At 51.3% G+C, this 21,935-nt stretch overlaps 7 protein-coding genes across 7 annotated transcripts; all 7 read right to left on the bottom strand.

The window, feature by feature from the left end:
• Positions 1-649: 649 nt before the first annotated feature.
• Positions 650-2,011, bottom strand: TEOVI_000159800 (nucleoporin 48; the record flags this gene model as incomplete). The annotated part of the gene is made up of 1 exon (XM_067224805.1): positions 650-2,011. One exon carries the CDS (start codon positions 2,009-2,011, stop codon positions 650-652), a length of 1,362 nt encoding a protein of 453 aa, XP_067080906.1.
• Positions 2,012-2,455: 444 nt separating this feature from the next.
• Positions 2,456-3,175, bottom strand: TEOVI_000159700 (N-acetyltransferase subunit ARD1; the record flags this gene model as incomplete). The annotated part of the gene is made up of 1 exon (XM_067224804.1): positions 2,456-3,175. One exon carries the CDS (start codon positions 3,173-3,175, stop codon positions 2,456-2,458), a length of 720 nt encoding a protein of 239 aa, XP_067080905.1.
• Positions 3,176-3,570: 395 nt separating this feature from the next.
• TEOVI_000159600 (uncharacterized protein) lies at positions 3,571-7,782 on the bottom strand (the record flags this gene model as incomplete). Its single annotated transcript, XM_067224803.1, has 1 exon — positions 3,571-7,782. The coding sequence occupies one exon, from the start codon at positions 7,780-7,782 to the stop codon at positions 3,571-3,573; it is 4,212 nt and encodes a 1,403-aa protein (XP_067080904.1).
• Positions 7,783-8,555: 773 nt separating this feature from the next.
• Positions 8,556-13,925, bottom strand: TEOVI_000159500 (Sister chromatid cohesion C-terminus, putative; the record flags this gene model as incomplete). Its single annotated transcript, XM_067224802.1, has 1 exon — positions 8,556-13,925. One exon carries the CDS (start codon positions 13,923-13,925, stop codon positions 8,556-8,558), a length of 5,370 nt encoding a protein of 1,789 aa, XP_067080903.1.
• A 290-nt stretch (positions 13,926-14,215) lies between these two features.
• Positions 14,216-16,981, bottom strand: TEOVI_000159400 (uncharacterized protein; the record flags this gene model as incomplete). Its single annotated transcript, XM_067224801.1, has 1 exon — positions 14,216-16,981. The coding sequence occupies one exon, from the start codon at positions 16,979-16,981 to the stop codon at positions 14,216-14,218; it is 2,766 nt and encodes a 921-aa protein (XP_067080902.1).
• A 419-nt stretch (positions 16,982-17,400) lies between these two features.
• On the bottom strand, positions 17,401-19,398 carry TEOVI_000159300 (long-chain-fatty-acid-CoA ligase, putative; the record flags this gene model as incomplete). Its single annotated transcript, XM_067224800.1, has 1 exon — positions 17,401-19,398. The coding sequence occupies one exon, from the start codon at positions 19,396-19,398 to the stop codon at positions 17,401-17,403; it is 1,998 nt and encodes a 665-aa protein (XP_067080901.1).
• Positions 19,399-19,917: 519 nt separating this feature from the next.
• TEOVI_000159200 (radial spoke protein RSP4/6, putative) lies at positions 19,918-21,675 on the bottom strand (the record flags this gene model as incomplete). The annotated part of the gene is made up of 1 exon (XM_067224799.1): positions 19,918-21,675. The coding sequence occupies one exon, from the start codon at positions 21,673-21,675 to the stop codon at positions 19,918-19,920; it is 1,758 nt and encodes a 585-aa protein (XP_067080900.1).
• Between the last annotated feature and the right edge of the window lie 260 nt (positions 21,676-21,935).

Genomic DNA, 21,935 nt, shown 5'->3' with positions numbered 1-21,935 from the left:
TATGGGGGGGAATGGGTGCTGGGATGCACACAAATGGCTTGCACGTGCTTGAACGCAACCAGGCATAGATACAGAGAGATCAATAACGGCAGGATGTACTTCTCTTATGACGAAAGCCGTAAAGTAACAAACAAGGGCTAACACGCATAAAAAGGGAAGGACGGGTGACACCAAAGCCATCAAACAATCAGAGGAAGAGTCATGGAGCGTGCAGACACAACAATGCACCCCCATAGGGGATGCATTTGTACTCTCAAAAGCGCATGTATGTGTACGAAACAGAGATGCTTGTTAATAAAAAGTAAAAAGTGGGGATGTGTAGTGTTGAAATGCTTTACTTGTGAGCTCATGATCACAAACATCATCTCATACAGTGTTTTTATCGAAGAGACACTTCTTGCTCATCCTGCACGCCATTCGGCCTCGACATCAACCCTTATTGCTCATATTCCAGACGTCCCCATGCACTTGCAGACACGCAGCCGCCTCTAGTACCTTCCTTCAACTCCTTACACCCTGGTCCCTAGTTCCCCTCAGACCTTATGCTGTGATTCGCCTTCCCCAACCACCATGTCTTTCTGCGCAAAAAAGGGGTGTGGGCATCGTTCAATCTTCCCCCATCCTTCCGCCCGAATATCATCGTGGCCTCTTATGCATGATACGCAGGAACAAATGACACAGACTGGTCCGCTTCCACAACAGCAAGCAACGACCCATACGTGCAGCCATCAAACACTGCCATGCACTCAGTGCCTATTTCTGCCGTGCCTACTGGTATTAGGGTGAAAACACCTCGCCGTCCGTAATGCATGACTAGAAGATGGCCAGTCTCTAGCGCAACGAACAGTCGCCTGTCACTGCTTGCAACACACCGTACAGCACCACCGACACCACGGTGAATGCCTGTTGAAATAAGACCAATAACATGCACACCGACGAATGGATTAATGTGCGCCACAAACACACCCTCCACGTGATGACAGTGGAGAAAGAAATAATTGGGCCCAAGCCCTCGAGCCTTCGTCACACCCAACACTGGTGCTGCTGTGGGCACAACATTGGCAGCACAACTCGGAAATTGCAGCAGCACCAACACACTCGTGCCACAAACCAAGCGAATTGCGAAAGAATCGTCGTCGGCAAACAACACGTCCTGCGTTGCGCCTTCAACTGATACGTTCCGCAACAGCAGCGACTTTGACGGTTGCAGCCGAATGTCATGGAAGTGTAGTGCGGCATGCTTCGCACTACCGCAGGCAAGGTAACGCCCATCACGGCACGAGAACCGTATGCATGTAACAACTACATTCTTCGCACAGCGATAGAAAAGACAATACGGTGCACTACTCTCTGTCACATTGACAACAGATCTATGAGTGAGATTGCCATTGCCAAGCACAGCCTGCCCAGCTGGTGACATGTTAAAGGTGAGGCTCCACAACAGCACACCGCCGTTACACCCGACCGCAAGCACATCACGCGACAAGGGCTTCCACGCAAGGCAGCAAGTTTGGCGCTGAAAAGCGTGAGTGAGAACACACTCCTCCCGCCCCTCTGCCACATCATACACAACGACGCGCGAGCAGTCGTTACCCTCATTCACAGCAGCAGCCAATATCATGCGTACCGGATGAAACGAGATAGCAGTAACACGCTCAGCGAACGCCGCTGCGCACAGCTGCGGGCACCTATCTTGACCCGGCACAGCGAAGGGAAACACCACCCGCAGGAGAGGAAACAATGATGTAAGAGGCCGTAGCACCGTTTGCAGTCTATACAAGGGCCATCGCTGCCACGTCGCCATTATGCCGGACCCCGCTGCTCGGTACCGGCCGCCAGATATCACATTTGCGTTCGCCGGACGCCACGGTGGGTAGTAAGCACCGCCTTGAGCCTCGAAGGCCGCACGGTCGCTACCACCAAAGAGGGACCCCGCAGCTTCACCAATAAGCCTGTCGCCCACAACAGCGCTAGGCGACCCCGCAGGTGCCTCAAGGAGTGGCTGGTACATTAGAGGTTGCTTAAATTAACCACAACAACAAATGAAAAAGAGTAAATCGCAGCAGTTGCTTGAAGTTTTGACAGTACAGGCAGTGACGGCAGCAATGATAATAATAATAATAATAATAACGCAAGTGGAAAGACAAGAACCCGAAAAGAATAGGGATTCCCAGGCCATTGAAAAGCAGAGGAATGCACACCTCATATGATGCACTTCGAGAGCGTCAGCGCTTCACCCACACAAGGACTGGCGAATGGTCAAGTGAATGTGAGCCAAGAGTGAATATATCACAAAATTGAGGATGCAACAACCTGGCTCACACACACACACACACACACGCACACAGCCAACATTCACCCCCGGCACTCCTCAGCGGTGCGTGTCGAACAATTTTGTTTCCACTTGTTCCCATGACTCCTTCCCCTTGGTGTTACTATTCCCACCCATTAAGCGTTACTTTTTACCTTTTCCGTGCTTACCGCCCTTTTGGTGTTGCTGATGCGGCTGTCGCCGCCCCTTTCCGGAGCTCTTAAGATCCTCTTCAAGGAGTTCTGCCGCCAGTTCCAACTGCTCCTTCTGCTTGTCTACGGAGTTCTTTTTGTCTGGCCGTTGACCACTAGCTTCTGCGGCGGACCCGGCTGCCGCACCAGCCCCTGTGTTTGGTTGGCGTACGAGTTGCCTACTTTCTGTCACATAGAAGCCTGGGTTTGTTCCCTTAAAGAAACGCTTCATATGATAGGCATCTTCCTCATCAACGTAGTACTTACTTTCTACATTAGCACAGCGAAAGTTGAGGGTATTCTGGTACAGATGAAGAGCGGCATCATTTGTCTTACGAACGTGGAGAGAGCAGAAGTTGGCGTCGTATTCGTGCTCCATTTCATGCAGCGCGGCATTCATCACCCGCGACGCAATACCTAGGCGCCGGTGCGTTCGTAGGACGGCAATACTTGTGATGTGTCCAAACACCTTCTCTGCGTGCTCCTCTTCTTCCATCTTGGCGAGAACATAACCTACAACATTGCCGTTGTTATCCTCCTGAACGTACAGCAGCTGTGGCCACGAAAGAATGTGGTAAAGGTAATACCGCAGGTTATAGTTCTCGGGCAGGCAGCGTAGGTTGCAGTGCTGCATTTGGTACATATCTTCCATCGTGGCGCGACGCACCTGCATTGCGTCAAAACTGCCTTTCGTTTTTCCTACTTTATTCGCGGTGCTTGCCGAGCTCCGCGGACAGTTGCGCACCCACACATACATTCACACATAAATAGGGTAAAAACAAAAAAACGAGAAGTTTGTATATATATACACACAGCTAAACACACCGGGAATTGCTACAACATAACACATGAGGAAGTTGACATCTGGACCAGCAACGGAGTCGCGTGGCGTTGCAGCTGGTTTCAGCACGCTTGAACGAGGGCAAACGCGCGGACTTGCACGACTTCAAAGGTGCTTCAACAGCAAATTTACGGATGGAAGGCACACTATGTTCAAATACAACAACTCTCCGCCTTAAACAGGTGAACAGTTCGTTACATATACGCAGAGAGTACAGCTTATCAGAGCTACAAGTTTACCACATTCCACGGCCCATCCTGTGATATCGTGCAGAAGTAACAGTCAACGTGTTTCATGGTAGCTTTTGCCGCGTCTCCACCCGCCATGGTTGACGCCTCACTCCGGAACGGGCTGTCCACTTCACCACATGCTTGAACGATGCTCCGCACTGTAATCACCAACGATGCTTTAAGAAAATTAATGGCCATTTTACATGCTGCATGGCTCACGAGGCCGCTTGGCACAAGTTCCTGCATAACCCGTTCTTCGGTGATACCCGGTGAGTTATGTATTAGCGCGTACACAGCAAATAGAAACGACCTCCAAAAGAACACATGAAAGGAACCGTCCACGTGATGAAAGACACTGGGATACTGCGGCAGCGTAGGCGTGTCATCTCTCCCTTCTTCAGTTGAAGTGACTGTCGCGCTGCGTGCCCTCTTGCACTGGTCTGAGGTGGGCGGTGGATCAACTGGAATGTCGAGAAGGTCCAAATAACGCAATCGTTTCCACGGCCGTAGCAGGAAGCGCGCCGGATAAGGTTCAGTAGGCACCTTTGCAGCAGAGGTGGAGATGCAACCTACGGTTGTAGCACTAGTCGCTATATTGCTGGCGACGCAAGTAGTCTCCACCCCCGTCCGTGTCGTCACAAACATTTTCTTTTCGTCGGTGCGCGGCGGAGGTGCAAAACGCGGCACTCGCAGTGCACTTAATTCAGTACCCTCTTGTGTATTACTCAACAAAAACCGTATGTCAGGAAAGGGTTGCTCGATGAGACGCGGCGCAGTCTGCAGGAGCAGGCTGTCCGGCTGAAGGATAGGTGGTATGCACCAACGGCGGCAGTTAGACTGCGGCAAGAAGAGCATGGAAACGGTAGCGGTGTGCGCGTAACTTGCACTTACGCATTGGGGGTGCGTAACCCGCTCAGCGTGCTTCAGGTGGAGAAGTTTGCAGCGGGGTGCAAGCTCAACGCGCGGCAACCTCCCGCAAGCACTCGAGCGGTTTCGGAAAGACGGAAAGGTCAGAAGCCAATCGATACAATTATCCAGCTCTACTACTTTAAATTGCGCGAGCAGGGCCTTTGCCGCCACCGCATCGTAATGCGCCTCATCACTCAAAAGTATCATGCGTACGATATCCTGCAGCACTTCAGGTGGTTCCTTTCGGGGTCGATTGGCTGTCCTTGAACTAGGCGGGATACTGGAAGAAAGGCGCCTCGACACGGAGCGCAGATCGTCCGGCTCCGCATTCCTTACCGACGTGCGCTTATCATCGCAACTCAGCCCCTCTGCGGCAGCTAAGTGAGGTGAAGCAAAAGAAACCACTGTGTTCTTTGGTTGTGCGGATGCTTCCCTCCTTGCATGTGTACCCCCTTCTCGCTGTACAACCCTCAACATACCTTGTACGATGGTAAGCATGCTACCATGGACTCGGTTGCAATAAGGACTATAGTAACCTTCAAGTGTTTCCCTCCTCTTACCTAGCAATTTTGCTTCCAGTCGAGCAAGGTTGCCCTCTAACTCGTCAGATTGTAACCCATCCACAATCACGTCAGCCACACTCTTGGCGGTCAGGTCACCTCGGGGACGCGCACCGAGACGGGTAAAACTAGCATGTCCATAACCAGCAGTTGCGCACTTGGATAACATGTGCCCACGTCCCCTGCCGCGCCGTTGACGTGCGCACCTTTCGGTCCGTATGTACCCCAACCTCTGCAGAAGGTGCTCGGCCATAATGCTGCAATCAACGCGGAGTAACCATGAAAGTGCAAAGATCTGCACATCAGTTATGTTTGGCTCCACTGTGACAGCTTCGCAGATAAAAGCACCCAATCGGTCATGGGCACTCTTTGTATTCGAAACTTTTTTCCAACAATCACCCCAGTATTGCATTACTGCACGGCAGGTTTCCTGAGGCTTGTCGGGACCACCGGTGGGGAAAAATACGTATTCCCACGACTCATCCGGCTGATCATCAAAGCCCGTGTCAATACCAATCTCACACACACGACCAGTGCTTTTGGCGAGCGTAATGAATAATTCATCGGGATCTACGTCTTCAGTGGCTCTCAGTACTCTGTCACACATCACAAGCCCCCTCGCTTGCAGTACAGAGAGTGAGTGTATGAGTGACTGCAGACCTGAACGACTACAGTGTTCCTGCAGGGTAGGTGGAAGGTGCCGCATGGAAGTGCCCCAACTGCATCTACGTTCGCTTATGTACGAAGTGAGATCCACATCACCCACACCCACAACTATACAGAAGGAACTCAGACTCATTTCTTGAAGCAACTGCCCTAGCGTTAGCGACTTTGTTGGATTTAGGTTGTGGAGGCACCACACACGACACAGTTCCAAGTGCAGTCGCGAGTGCCGAAACAGACCGACTCGACTGTAGCCATTGCGAATCATCGTGATCTTCGTAACAATGCGCGCGGTTCGGGAAGAACCCTCGGGAAGCCTGATCACTGAATTCGCTTGTCCACTTTCTCCTCCTCCTCCTGGGGAGGGTATATGATTGAGTCGCACGAGGGGCTTCCCACCTTGTGAATGGGCACCCCACCGGCTATTGTGGCGCTTTATCAACTCCTCACGATCGGCATCTGTTAACTTCACGCCGGCAACGACTAAAACCCCAAGACGTCTACCCTGGGGGAGTGTTACACCCGTTGTTGTCACACGATTCTCGCGTTGAAGGACTGGTAAAACGCGACCTAATGTCCTGCGGTCAACAACGCTCACGAGGTCCACAAGTGTCATCGCCCGTAGGGGCGAGGCATTTAGAGCATCCAGCACCGCGCTAACAGCCCACACTGTTACTCCCTTTGGTAATGACCCATCAAGCTGTTCGTTGTAACCACTCTTGTGCTTACCCGACCACCCCTTGGGCTGCAATACACGAGTAAAAGACTTGCCGTATGCACACAGAGCATTTGTACTCTCGATGGTCCCGTAACGCTCTTCATAGGTGGTCGTGTATCTGTACAGCTCCTTAGTTATGTTCTTCGAATCGTAAAAAACAACACGCGGCAGCACTAGCTCCAGGGCAATCGGATTCCTCTCAGCTTGCTTTACCACCTGCAGTGGTAAAGGAAACGCGGGATCCACATGGAAGCCACCAGTGCCCCCATTGGGAATACGAGCAAGTGGCGCTTGCGCAGATTCAACCTCTGATTTCCATTCAATAAAGTCGTTCCCGGGGTTATCATCTGCTGAGCCTGAATCTTCGCTTCCACCGGAGTCCGAACTAACATCAGTGTTGCCTTCCTCGCCATCTTCTCCCCCCTCGCGGGCTGTACACTCCGTGTGTCCACCGTCTCCGTTCAATCTGGCCCGTGCATCCACAACTACCGAGACCCTGTGAGTCCGGTAACCGGTAGTTATGGAGGCCCTCACAACACGTAAGTCCGCTGCTCTAAGCAAACGACCGATGCATCTACCAAATGCACGCCCGTTTCCGCCTGGCACGGTTTCACCGTAAGCTTCGAATACCGCATGAAGAGCATCCTGGTAGACCAGTCGGCGCTCAGGAGAGGACAGCACAATGTGGCGCACAACATTTATGTCTATCACAACTCGTGAATCTCTCATGTGAGCGCGGCACCGTTTCAAATACGACTGGAGGGGCTGTAAGTGCTGTTGCCGAGGAGGCACGGGCATAGCGAAATACGGCAAGACACACAATTCTAACACTTTACTGACCCTGTGAAAGACAAAAACGCACTTCAACCACTTATCGCGTAGGAGGGTACGCACACCTACGCTCAGTCCGGACGCGCTAGCGTTCATCCCCCTTGACGCAGCATCATCCTCCCTGCCAGCTATAACGCTCCTGCCAGGCTGGTTGCGAAGAAAACCGAACAGCATGTTTTCACATGCATAATTCACTGCAGCCCGAATTGTCGCGGTCCGAAGACTGTAACCAACAGTTTTTTCTTGCAGTGCCCGTGTCGGGCAGAAGGCACAGGAATCATACTGCAGTACAGTGCTCGTCAACTCACCGGAAGAGAGAGTCTTTCCCCCGCTTTTAACGGTGAAACTATCGGTCTCACTCAGGAGCAGGTTCATTACCGTTTGTTGCATTGTAGAGTGCTGCCCAAGCCCATAATGCGGTAAAACATCCGTGGAGATAAACGAAAGTAGCTCGCTACCCTTGCACCCTCGGTGTTCACTATGATAACCAATGAACTCCAAAACGCTTTCAAGTGCCTCGCGGAACATATTCCTAAAGCCAGCAAATAGAAAGAACGGGCACCGCCACCTCAGGGTTTTACTGCCCCCCTCCCTTCACAGCTGCCCCGTACACCTACGGGGCACCTTTTTCTAATGATACCTATATGTGTGTTTACGCCACACTTGAAACAAAAAAAACGACAGCAATAATAACAACCCCAACCCACAATATCAAAATAGCAGGGAAGGAGGGGATGATAAGCAAGGCAAGGTCGTGGCAATAAAAAATGTTGGGGTACTTGATATGATCGTGAATCAAACATACGGACGCGACTCTCCATTACCCTCGCTTCCCATTGCCGCTAGTCCCTTTCAGAAATGAAGGCTACACAGCATAGCAATGGAACTCACTGGGTACCTTTGTGTCGACCAATGTGGCACTCATTTACCCGATGGTTTCTGTTGACGTTTCGCCCAAGCTAATTCTATGGCTATCTATTCTGTAGGTTGTGTGGCCCATCCCACCCATCTGCTTCCACCGTGTGTCCACTCATTTTCTGCTCAGTAGGCAATATAGCGTGTGGGGACTGAAATTAAATTTACACCCTCGAAAAAAAAGAAAGTCAAAAGGGTTACACTGGACGTGGGGGAGGAATATAACCCGTGTAATATATAAATATATATATATATACAACGTTCGGCACCGCACATGTACGATTAAAGAGTTGGTTTGAGGACAAGTGTGCAGAACTGCGGTAGTGACCACAACTCTGTCGGCCACATGGGGGTTTGAAACTCTCAGCACTTCCTTGGCTCCATGATCACTGCTCCGTGTGAAAAAAATCATCGGCCCACTCACTTATGCATTCACCGTGTCTTGCGTGGTCAATACCACGCTGAAACGACTCAGCGGATGTGGCTCTCTCGGAGCTGCTGCTCGAAGAGTCATTCACAACATTTGACAGCCGACAACAGGGTCGGCCCCGCTTCTTTGCCTTCTTATGATGGCGCGTGGATGCTTTCGTTTTCATTCGTGGACCACTCGGGCACTCAAGCACGGCGTCCGTATCCTCCAACCCAGCTGCGCCTGCGAGGGAGGTAAGCAGGCTTTTCATTGACTGAATTTTGCAGTTATTGAGCTTTCCCTCTGCATCCGATTTCCCACCCCACAGTACGTTCATGCTCTGCAGAAGCTCATTCATCTTATTGAGGAAGGCCGTGGACGCCACCCTTCGCGAGTCACTGCGTGCGGCCCTCCCCACCGGGCGGCCAACCCCGGACTGTCGATACCGCTTCGATCCGCGCAGGTCGTACGCTGAATGCAGGAAAGTATTGAGGTGTAGAACGCACGAAACGCCATAGCACCTCCACACGTCAAGTGCACTATCCGTAACTTTGGTAACGCCGACGTCACCGACACCTCGTGAGCCGCGGGCTCCCGTTCCCGTACTCGCTTGAAGCAGTGCGAGCTGCTGCTGCACGAACTCCATGCAACTCGGTCCACTTAAATCAACAACCGTGCGGCAACTGTCCAACAGATGAACGACATCACTTTCGAGCTGGAAAGGAATGTGGGCCAGCACAACTGTCAAGTGGATAAGAAATGGAAGTGGACTCGGTGTTAGTTCCATCAAGCCCTTGGATCCACTGGCCGCGCCGCCGCTACAAGTAAGCTTATGCTCCCGCATCCATTGGCCTACGCGGGCTTCCTCATGAAAATAACACATCAGCGATGAGACGATGGCATCGCGATATTTTTTGTGCAGCGATTTAAAGAGGTACGCATGAACACAGTACTCACCTTCCCCCTGTCCGTTATGGTGCTGTGTGTCGTACACCCCAATGGCACTCTTCACAACATCAACCCCGCAGACGGCATGGAGGTCGAATGCCTTCACAATCCCGGCAGTTGAACTTGCTACCATAAGGTCCCCGTGGCGCTCACATTGTTCCAGGACGTAAGCAACAGCGGTCCTCCTAACGTCACCGCTCTGTGGATCGGCACCCAGCACAATTAACGCTTTAGTGTACCTCGGCGGCGGCAGCAGCCCACCCGCTGCACACAGGTGAAGTATTTCCATGGCCAGTTCCCTCACAGGTAACATGTAACTCCCACAGAGAAGGGTCACATGCTCATGGAACTGCTGAAGTAACCAAGTTGCCATACCACTGTTCTGTTCCTCCACCTGCGTTTCTGCAGAGGCTTGAAGCTTCAGTAGGCGACACCCATTATTGGGGCTCGCGGGTTGCGTGCTGCAGTTGCCGTTATCCTGCCATTGAATTGGCAGAGTTGCGCCGGCCGCCATGGCTGCTTCGTGCACCCTGGAATCTTCGTCGCGCAGAAAATCCCGTATGAATGTGAGACCCTGAAGTTGTTGCTGCACATCACTCGCAGGGTGAATTGCACGACGAATGTATGGCTCGCAATGACGTAGATAAGTAGTAGGTTGAAGCATGCACAACGAACCCATTACTCGCAGGGCGATTACAGTGGTTCTTCCCCGTTCCCTTTCGGGGCACTCGCGCAACACCAATTCCACCGCCGAGTAAATATTCGCGCATATGCCATCGCCGCATGCAAGCTGGTTTGGAACAGTTGTCGCTCCAGCGGAGCCAGCACATGATGTCGTGGTTGTGAGGGCGGCCAGTTCCGGGTGGCGGTGCTTCCATCCAGGGTAGAGTCGTAGGAACTCCGAGAGGAGGAAAAGAAAACGTAATGTGTAGCCGACGTTGCATTGGTTGGTACGAAGTGTGGGGGCAAACGAAGCTACGTGCACATAGTAGGTATTCATCAATGAGTAGCACAAAGTTAAATACTTGGTGTTCACTTGCTTGGAAAGCCTATCGTGCCCACAGGTTATGGTTGACACTAAGGCCCCCGTAGCCGAAAGAAGAATTTTCTGTTGATGTGGTCCTACGTAGCGCGAGATCAACGATGTCAACACCTGTGCAAGTGGATCAAGCGGAAGCGGGGGTCTCCGGGACCCCATAAGCACGGTATGCATTATCCGGCAAACATGCAAAAGTGTGATGCCTGTTACCTCAGAGTCTCCATTTGCCATATCTGTCTTCACTAACAGTTGTTGTTGCTGTAAAAGCACCTGCGCTAGAGCATCGAGTAGCGGATCTACCCAATCGTTGCATGCCATTGAAAGAATGTGAATCGTAGCTAGAGCTGCCGCAGCTCCTGACCCTGGTGAAAGTCGTTGCCACTCCGACCATAATGCCTTCGCGGCTCCAACCATAACTCCACACAACGCCTGCCTTCTCGCATCTTCAGCTTTCTTTGGACCACGACGCTTAGGTTTGACAGCCGTCAACTCACTGCACATTCCACGCAATAATGTGACGAGGTGTAGCGATTCTGATGCATCATAGGGATACTTAATGGTACTACCCGTGAGACGAAGTAGTTCTTTCGCCACACGTATGTGAACGTGATACTGCTCAAAATCACCCGGCATCTGCGCTGTCCAACGCCGTATGAATAGACGGTGCAGTGCTGCCTGGTGCTGGCAATCTGGCACCTCCAGTACAGCGGCGGACGGAGTGATTAATGTGAGGAGCTTTGATTGCGTAAAAGTCACCAAATGTTCTACCTTACTCATCTGTTCAAATAATTTAGTATATGGCTCCTCCGTGAGAAGTGTGTCCAGTGCTGCAATGGATCGTGCGACCACAGCTGCATTGTGGTCCCTCAGAAAATGCAACAACATACTCACGACATCCGTGAGCATATCAGCCACAGCGGACTCCGTCAAACCACTTTCCCGCTTAGTATCACGACATATACCGGAAATAAGTGTTAGTAGCAGTGCAACGGTTGCCTCCCTTACGCGTGCATTATCGCATCGGGCGCACCGTTGAACAATCGGCCAAATTTTATCCAGCAAAGGGGGGTGTAACTCGGTGAGTTCTGCAATATAAGTGAGCGCCTTCTTGCGCGCCACTTCCAGGCTGCCCAAGCTTCCCTGAGGTTCTTCCTCCCAAACCTGAAATACGGACAACAGCAGCGACAGGAGTCGCTCTTTTGCCGCTCTGTTAAGCAATGACCTTTCCCGTTCGGCCGATAACCGTAAAGAGCATGCCCGAAGCATACCCCAGTCAACTGAAACACCACCTTCAACAATATGCCGGCTGCGCACAAGTTTGTCGAGAGTTAACTCGTGAAAGCACTTGTCATGCACCGCCCAAGTGAGCACATGCGCGGCGCGCAAGTGGAGTGATACGTCCCCAAAGTCGGAAGGAGGCAAATTAGACGACTGTGAAAGGGCTGTGTACAATATGGCCCGGTAGTCATCCAAGCCCACTTGCAAACTATCATCTTCATTTTTGTTTTCGTAGTCAGCGCTGATGTTGCTACCTTTTTTTTTCGTCGCCGTGGTGTCGTAGTACGTAAGGTAACGCCACTGCCTCATCTGAGCAGAGGACAACAAACGGGATGCCGGAGGAACTTTCACACACAGTGCTTTCTGGAGGGATCCCCCAAGCGCAACGCGGGAAACTCTGTAAATTACCTCGACAAAAAGCGGTAGCAGGGAGAAGTTGGCTGCGTTTCTTTCCCCGAGGGTGACAGCGGTAACGGAGGCATAATGAGCAAGTGACGCGAGCAGCGACTGCAAGATTGCGTCTGCGGCGGGGTACTCGGGTAAGCCCAACATGTTAGCGAGATCGTCTACAAACTGAAGCACCAACGTCCAAACCGTGTCGCGGTCTTGTAGTTCCCGCTTGCCCAACACAAAGTGTTGGACAAACCGCGCGGCCCATGACCGGCATTGCTGAACCAAACATTCGGCATCACGCAGTCCGATTGTCTCTGTCCCGATATCCAATGACTGCGCGGCGTTCACAACTGCCGCTGTGAGAGGCATAACCTTCTCCCCTGACGGAAGCTGTTGTAGCCGCAAAAGCAAGTTTCCCCCTAGCGGCAACTGTAAAAAGAACCGCTCAGTTGTTATGTCGCGCTCAACTTTCAGATGATTCCACAAGCACCGGTAGAGTTGCAGAGCGTGACTCATGACATACGCAGCGTAAGTTACGACCTCTTGATGACCGAAACCGCTAGTTGCGACAAATAAACTCTGGTAGCAGAGTTCCTCCAACCGGATCAACTCTCCGGGTGAACAAACGTCCAGACGCTCATCCGACACCAGCAACGAAAAGCAACCTAGCAACGCACGCAAGCACTGAAGTTCAGTACTGGTGCCCTTGCTTTTTTTCGAGCGCCCGGAGGCTCTTCTCGCCACTTGTCGGAGAAGAACAGCTAATTTTGTGATAAGGTGGTTTATCAGATCCTCTGGGATGTGAGACGGGTTAAATGAAGGATGTGAAACACACGAACAACATGCAATCACCCGTTCCATTAGTTCGACAGATATATCCGTCTCCACATCATCCAGGCACTTCTTTTTGGTAGATGGTGGAGAAACAGAAGGCTGCACAAGAGCAGTAAGAAACGCTGTGATTGTTTCTCCTTCAACATCCCTGAACGGTTGCGTTGCACTCGAGAGCATGCCAAGGAGGGCGTCAAGCGATTTAGAATCCATAAGTTTTTCATTAAAAATATCTGCGACCTCCATGGAACGGTACGCCTCCGTCTTGAATTCACCATATGTTTGTTCGTTTTTTTGCACCGCCATCGGTGATTGTTTCGTCTCGATCCTGGGGCTCTCCGAACCGTCCTCCTGCTCTGCCGTCCTTGCAGCATCCTGCGACGGCTCGCGGCGAGGCCGCAGAGTCATTTGTCGGGCTGGTTGGCGCTCCCATGGCACACGCCCCTTGTGCGGTGACCCCCCACCTGGCACATTACGTATACCACCCACCCGTACATTTTTCTCCAGTTGCAACAGGCGCTCATGAATACGCTGCGCAAGTGGAGAAAGCGTCGGGCGGATGCTTCCCCCTTTTGGGACGGTTGCAACACTACTGTCAATGCACACAGTGGCTTCACGCAGCAACTCATAGCTGCTAGATGCTATTAAGGTACGGGCCGACTCCTCAATGGTGTTTGTGATCGCTTCTTCCCTCGCCGCGTCAGGCTCGCAGTGGGCTACATCATTTTCACAATATCGTGTTGGTGGTATAGCAGCCAACTGTGGCACCGGAAACGCTGCTAGTAAGTCAAGAAGTGGATTGATGGTGCAAGTCACATCCGGTGGTATGGGTGCAGCGCCGTTTGGGATGGAGGCCATGTTCTCAACACGAGTCTCTGCCTTCTTCAAACCTACCAGGTTATGACTTCCGCAGAAAAGGGGCACGAGCCATTAAGAGAAAGAAATAATGATGAATTACGATATAAACCAGCAAACAACCCTTATGTTGATTGAAATAAGCGAAAACACAGATACAGTTGAGCAAAATTTGCGCCACAACTTCGTCGATACCGCCACTATAAATCTTGCCGTTTCCAACATGGGAAATAACAGATGCTGTGTAAAGCGGTCGACTACGACCGACAGTGCAGAAATGAAACACAATCTCCTTATTCCAGGAGTGTGGAGAAAAGCGTGTGGGGAAGCAGCTGTGCACATGCCTCATGTAAATTTTGAGTTATAGAGGGCTCAATATCACACACAGACTCAACAAACTTCTTCACAGCTAGCTTCAGCTTTTCTTCTGTCCCGGTGGGAATCCTAGATAGTGCTCCACGTTCGTACCAGGTGAGAACCGCAGGAAGAACCTCTTCCACCATACGTTGGGAGAGGAACTCTGTCGACAATGTGAAAAGTGTCTCAAGGCCATCCAACGCCGCCAAGACACCAGGTTTCGGTCTAACGCCCTCAAGGACCCTACGCTCCGCCGCGGAGCGCTGCTTTGCTGCGTTTGGTGCTGTTATGGTAGCAACAGGCTCGGCGAGGATGGCCAAAAACACGAGGTACGCCCTGTACACCGTACGCAAGTGATGACGCGACAAAACAGGTGGGACATCAACTTCCCACGGAAATACACACGGCAGTCGACCTTCGTCACCGGTATCATCCTCATGCTCCCATGCAGCGGCCTTAGGTGTGGTTAGAAACACAGTAAGACCGCATCCCACGGCTCGTACGACATAAGGCGATACCCCGTCGTTTCGCGCACAGTAAGCTAGTAACATCTGCACTGCTTCAAGCACTGCAAGCTGTAGTATTTGAACCCGAGGATGCGCTGCAGTAGTCACGGTGTCTCGATCCTCATCAAAGCCCAACTGCGGAACCGAGCGGTTTAGTAACGCGCTCAGCTCGAAGCAACTTGTGAGTAGAATAACGGCTGCTCGTGCGCCGGCGGCATCCTCCTGAAGTGTGGCTCGGCGGCACCCGTCACTTGCAACCTTTATGGAGGAAGTAACAAAGTCAGCTACCTTCGACACGATGCTTTCCGAAGCAGTAATGGCAACGTCGGAACCTTTAATCACCTGAACCCACCGTCGTGACTCTTTAGTATTCGAAGCAATTACATCCCTACGAGACACGGCAAAAAGCCTTGACCGAATGAAATTGACACCACCGTGAAGCACATTGGCTGCTGAGATGCGGAGCTCCTCCTCCGTAACGGCCCGCGCAGCCTCATCGGCGATGAAGTCACTGCTTTCCAGGAAAAATAAAAGGGTGTCGGACTGACTGGATGCCTCACTGAATGCATCAATAACCCGCATCGCGACATCGTGTACGATACCTGCAATAACCGCTTTCTCAAGCACAAGATACAGCATAAGTACGTTCAGTCGCCGCAACGCACGCCTCCGTTTTGCACTTCGACCGCTCGGGATACCGCGCAACGTTTGTGCAGTGATCTCCAAAAATCTAAGGATGGTCGCAGCGACTATGCGACGGTGCTGCAGTTGCTTGTAAGTGCATAGATCCTCATCTTCTGTAATGTTCCACAAGTGTGGTTTAGCGACAACACTCCACAGGTGCTCAAATGTCCCGGAGAGAATCAAATCCTCCACTGGAAGATCCCTCTTCGCCGTACCATCCACAGCACCATCAGCAGAGGCTCCCACAACCCACATAGGAGTCTTGAACTGCCAAACGATGAGTCGAGTCAGAACGTAAATGGTAGGTGGATGGAGCGCATACAGGTCCCAGTCGGAAAGCGTCGCCTCACACTCATCTATAAAGGTGGCTAGTCTCAGTGGCCCCAGCGCTACTAGATGCACGTTGTACGCCAAACACTCGATAAACCCATCTACGATACTGCAAATACGACTTGCACTCCCTCGTACTCCACAAAACTCTTCCATGCCCATCTGGGTCCCGGCAACACGGATGCACTGGCCCATCACGCATTGGAACTGGGTTTCTTCACTAAAGACGATAGTGCGTGTGCCCTCACAGCGCAACAGTGACGAGGAGTAGTGCAGCAACTCTACCTTCTGCAGAGCCTTCAGCCTCCCATGAAGCATGCTTACAACCTCCTCGTTTTCCAAGAGAGAAGAAGGGACACAATTCATCTCGTCACGCGTGTTTTCACCCTCAAGATGAACAAGGTTTTCCAGCACAAAGTAACCCACCAGGAGCTCTCTCACCAGCTGAGTCGACACAAGTGTATTCAGCGACTGAAGCGCAAGAAGATCCACGACAAGACGCAGCATCGCCTTCATAACAGGAAGACCGATCTCTGTTCCAACCAGTTCTTCTGGCGCAAGCAACCGACCCATGCCACGCCCTAGGTGATCAACCGTCTCCCTAAGCCATCCTTCATTGTCCTGTTGTTGTACGAGCGAAACCGTGAGTGCTACGCGCATAAGGTTAACCGCAGCGACGCGCACGTCTGCAGCATCCGTACCATGGTGTGCGCGGACAAGGTATTTTGTACATGCAGAAACTATACCCGGTAAACACAGCCTGGTGTTACCGTAACCTACGGCCTGCACTACCGCCAAACACCCACGGAGGCTCTCAACTTGTAGCTGACGGTACCAATTCCGCCTATCCCCGACAAGACACCCAAGCATCTCCTGGATAAAAAAGGCTGCGTTGGTGTGGTACAACTCACTCCGAAAGAAATCACCGTGACGCACTGCACCCACTGTGTGCAACGCGTGGACGGCGCGAACTGCAAGGAGCTTCTCCTCTTCCTTGGAAGCTATAGAAGAAGCCGTAGACTTTTGCGCCCCCATCGGTGTATCAGGGGTCTTAAAAAGCCGAACAAACTGTTGCTGCAAAATTATGACCATGTCGTTAATACTTTCAAATTGGTCAGAATTCTCCGCTAACTGGTAAAATAGCGGAGTTGCGCAGCGCGGAAGTTGATTGGAGAGACTCATTGAACCCGTTAGGGTGACGACACCAACGCCTCTTGCGCCTTCACGGCAACGGCCGGCGCCCGAACTCCCTTCAAGCGCGTGGGACCCTCCTTGCAGGGTTGCTTTTTGGCTTCCTTCTTGGCACGAAACGAAGTATTTGCCAGGGGGGCAGTAGTGCAAGAGGGAGGGAGGGGGGTGGAAAAATTGCAAAATTAACGACCAAGAGTAATTCAATTACAGAATCAATGCCACAAAGGTCAAAAGCCTGACAGACCAAAGACGAAAGGGAAACAGAGGGCTATTACGATACGTCTCCTATGATGTAGTTCGACTATCGGCGGCTAGCCGGGGACCCTTACGTAACCGTGGAATCCACACATACGCCTTACCTGTAAATACAGGGATTTGTGACCGATGCTTATAAGCACAAAAAAACCACGTCAAAACAGATCATCATAGTCGTCCACGGCGTGCCCAAAGAACAATGGCGTTTCGTCGTACATGGCATCAAAGTAATGCACGTAGTGCCTTTCCACTCTTTGTCTCGCAAAACCATATTTGCAGGTGATGAAACCATTAGCGAGGGTAAGCTCCTCAATGAATGCGAACCGGCGAACATGAGACCTCGTAGGCAACCCCTGCGATACGCGCCTGAGCTCTGCTCGGATGCAGTCAGCCTTTTCGCGCTCGCTTACGATAGGCACACCATCCCGCCGCTCAACCTTCCGCAAATGAGAGGCGATTGCCTTCGCGTTGGGAACCACCAGGGCACAGAGGTAAGGACGACCTTCACCGTACACAAATATCTGTTTGATGAAGGGACTTTTGATTAGAGTCCCCTCAACCTCCAAAGGGTCCACCACCGTCCCATTCTGGAGTCTGATAAGTATGTCTTTGTTCCCCTTGATCGTCAGCCAGCCGCCGGTCATAGACCCGTAGTCACCAGTGCGCACGAACGTTCGGCCCCCATAAGCAACAAGGGAATTCTTAGCCTCCTCAGGATCGATGTGAACGTCAAAGTAGCCCTGCATTGCATGCGGCGCCTCAATGAGTACCTCACCAACGTACCCTGGAGCCACAATTTCGTTTTTATCGTTCACAACACGGATTTCCACACCTGGTAGCGCCTTGAGACGAAGCGGGACATCAAGGTCAGTAGCTATCAGCCCCCCTGCCTCCAAACAACCGTACGTACTGACGGTGAAAACATCCAAGTCTGCAAGTAACTCCATCTGGTCTCTTGTCAGTTGGCTGCCGATAATAAATGCAATGCGAAGCTCCGATCCAAATTGGGCCTTGAATTTTCCGAGAAAAATATTAGACGCGGTCCGCAAGATGGAACCCGGTTTTTGCATCATCAGCCGGTTTTCTGTGATGCGCCCCAGTGTGAAGCGCGTTAAGTCCTTTGTAAGAGTACTGCGATTCATGATGTTATCAACGATGTTGGCATAAGCCCTCTGAAATGGTTGGGCAACTGTAACAATTACACTTGGTTGGACGAGCGGAAGATCTTGAAACCCTTCTAGCTGTTCGGGGGGAATGCAAACGCAAGCTCCCTTACAAATAGCCTGGTAAAGTTCTGTTGTCAAGGCTCCCGCAACACACCAGGAGCAAAGTGACATAAACATGTCCGTGTGCGTGATGGCTTCCCCAACGTGGGCGTATATGGAGCTTACGTTCGCTACAAGATTCTTGTGTGAGAGCATCACTCCCTTTGGTGGCCCTGTGGTCCCTGCCGAAAACATGATCATAGCAGTGTCCTCTGAAGTGACATCTTTTCGCGCTGGTGTCTTTTCAGGTACGTCTGACGCTATACTGATAGCAACTGCATAACTACCCTCCCCAATTTGATCCTCAAAGCAAATAATGTGCTGCAGCTGCCCAACTTCGCCAACCCAACCCTTAACAGCAGTGTATGCCGACGTAGACTCGACAAATAAAACCCTGGCTTGAGTGCTTTTTAATACTAGCTCCGCTTCTTTTGGAGTGACATTGGTGGGTAGGACTACAAATTGTGCGCCCAACTGCAATGACGCCAGATGAACCACAACCCACTCATAGCGGTTCTCGCTAATTACAACGACTCGACCACCCTTTCCCACACCCATCTGATTAAGCAGTGTGCGCATGACCGAGGCCTCCTGCTCAATAGACTCATAGGTTGCCCAAACGTAACCTAACTGTCCACGAACCCATACCTTTGCCCCAAGAAAGCGGCGCATTGGCCACGCCTTAACGGCTTGTTCCCACAGATCAACAAGTGTGCTTTGAGGTTTTATTACTATCCCCAGCCGCATATCATTGTTCATCGAAGCACCGGCAGCGGTGTCCGACTCTGAGTAGAATGTGCCAGCCACACTCGTTCCGAGACGGTAGCCAACTTGGAGCGCAAAGCTGTTGCGACCTGGGAGTGTGGTCAGGCCGAGCAAACGCCTCATTCCAGGCCGAATAACGTCCTGCGAATCACACCTTCGGGGCCCCCGAACTTTTTTTCCTCCTTGTTTTCAATATACCAAGTCGCCACGAGGCGCTACAGTAAACGTTTTCATTTTTTTTAAAAAAAAGACGTATGACAAGACGAGACAGTACGAAAAAACAAAATGCATTGAGAATCACGCCCATGTTGAATACCGGGCGACATCCTTGGGACAAGTGGGTCACACAGAGCTTGGAGTGATTCATCCGATGTTGTACATAACGTTAGGCACTAACGTAAGATGGAGGCATAACAGTCTACGAAAATAAAAACAATAACTCCAACAAGGCTGCTAATGTTCGAGTCTACATTCTCTAGACGTTGTAAGGGGGCATGCTGGGAGAGGGATGAAGGCTTGTCTCAAGTTTCCACTTCTTCCCTCTTCAGTACGCACTTCATTCCTTCCTTCAAGCGTCCCCTGCATGAGACAAGTTCCCTACAAGGATTCACGTGCAGCCCAACTTATACAACGTTAGTGTATTTACATTTCTTCTTCCTCTTCCTCAGCTGGATCCTCAGAATCTGGTTCCGGCAGGTCCTCGCCGCGGCGGGCGAGCTTCTCCATTGTAGGTGTCGGATCATCAACCTCGGTAATGTCAGCACATTCTAAAAGCACCGGCGGAGCGAGCGTTGGTGTGAAAGCAAAATCTGTCTTCTTTAGACCATTCCCAAAGTAAACACAGCCCCATCTCTTACCACCTTCTGCCGCGAAAGCAATGGCGCCCGGCCACCGCAACGATTTCATGACTACCACACGGTGCATTTTGCTGTTGTTGTTTACAGTCCGCACCGTCCACGCCGCGATCTTCACCCTAGTTGGGTCGTCGTCTGGCACCTCGTCATCCGTTAGAGGTTTTGGAGGAAGGTCGTCGGTTTCCTCCTCCGGTGGTTCTGCGACCTCTTCCGGTTCGTACTCATCCTCTTCCTCCTCTTCCTCATCATCAATAACTGGTGCTTCCGGAACATTAACTACTGCGTAGAGATAATCGGATTGGATAGGGGTAAACAGCTCTCTTTCCTCTTCTTCCTGCTGCTCAACTTCCTCCTCCTCTTCTTCATCTTCCATCTTTTGGAACTCCTCTTCCTCTTCCTCTTCCTCCAGTTTCTCTGGAACCTTGGTCTGCCGGCCATTCTCATAAATATAACCTTCAGAATGAACCCACTGGTCAAGCTTCGCCCACTGCGTTACATCACTCTCCTCTTCGGTGGCAAACCCCCTCACCACCTGCGTGAGAGGGCGATATTTCGCCTCCTTTGGTTTACTTAGAGTTTCCTCCTCATCTTCGTCTTCGTCCTCCTCGTTGTCCTCATCAGGCTCTTCCAGAGCCCCAAGAGGAGATATGTACGTGCCACTGACTATACGGCTAAGCTGAACGCGAAGGTAAACGGACTCGTTCCATTCAAAGGGGGGACTACACACAACAGGTGCATTGAGATTCCCGCTAAAAAGACGCTTAATACGTCGACCCGCACATATTTGTTGCGGTGTGACGTCTGGAAGTAGAGTCCACTGGGCGGCGGGGTTTGATGTCACCCAAAATGAAAGACGATTCACACCAACGAAACCGGGTTCTGGCTGTACTGGGACCTCCAAACTCCGTCTCGCGGGCCGGGGCATCGTGTTAACCTCTTTGTATATTTTCTCACCCTCTTGCACATAGCGGCGACTTGAAACAACATAATAGTTTCCTTGCGTACCAAATATTTTCCCAACAAAACGAACCTCTTCAAGGTTCTTTTCCATCGCCAAAAGAGTAATGGACCTGTCCAACAGGAATGCTTCCTCTTCAGCCATACCACATCCTGCCCAACACCAGTAAAGGTTGTTTTGCTCAACTGAATCATACGAGGGTGCTGTGCGCGGCACAACGCGTGTTGTTGTTATCGTCGTGTAGGGATCGGGCTGTTCTATGGTAGTCTGGATTTCCGGTGGTGCACGTTCAAACAGCCGCTCGTTCTCCGCGAGGCGAGACAGCTCCGATGGAGGGACGGGGCACGGTTCGTTGCATGCCTCAGTGCTTTCACCATCTACAAAACTGTGTTTTTGCAGAAGAGTGAACATATCATTAAACTTAGATGGGTTGTTGGCGATGTCGTGTGGGTTTTGGTCCAGCAGTTGCTCCATCATCCGTGTTAGCTGATCATAAACACTCACACCGTCCTTATTCGCGCACATGAGATATGCCTTTGTCCTTGCGAACATCGCCTCAAGATCCTGTGGTTCAGGATTTACTGGCATATCTGACCTTGATTTATTCTGTAAAACTTGTGTACGTGGTTTTTCTCTCCAACTGGCTCTCCTTTCCACCTCCACTTCACTTGTTTTCCTTAACCACGGAATCTAATAGAAAAAGACGAGAGAAAGGGATCATTTCCTCTAACGTCGCGATTTAAATAACGGAAACTGTTGACTTGAAGCCAACGTATATGGGTTAAAGCAAGGAAATTAGGGATGGTGTATCGCTATTGTATTTTACTTGTATTTCTTCAATTACAACA

The sequence above is a fragment of the Trypanosoma equiperdum genome (genome assembly GCF_001457755.1).
Source record: "Trypanosoma equiperdum strain OVI genome assembly, contig: ctg_388, whole genome shotgun sequence".
NCBI classification, from domain to species: Eukaryota; Euglenozoa; class Kinetoplastea; order Trypanosomatida; family Trypanosomatidae; genus Trypanosoma; species Trypanosoma equiperdum.
The sequence above is the reverse complement of the archived record's forward strand: the minus strand, read 5'-3'. Positions and strand labels throughout refer to the sequence as shown.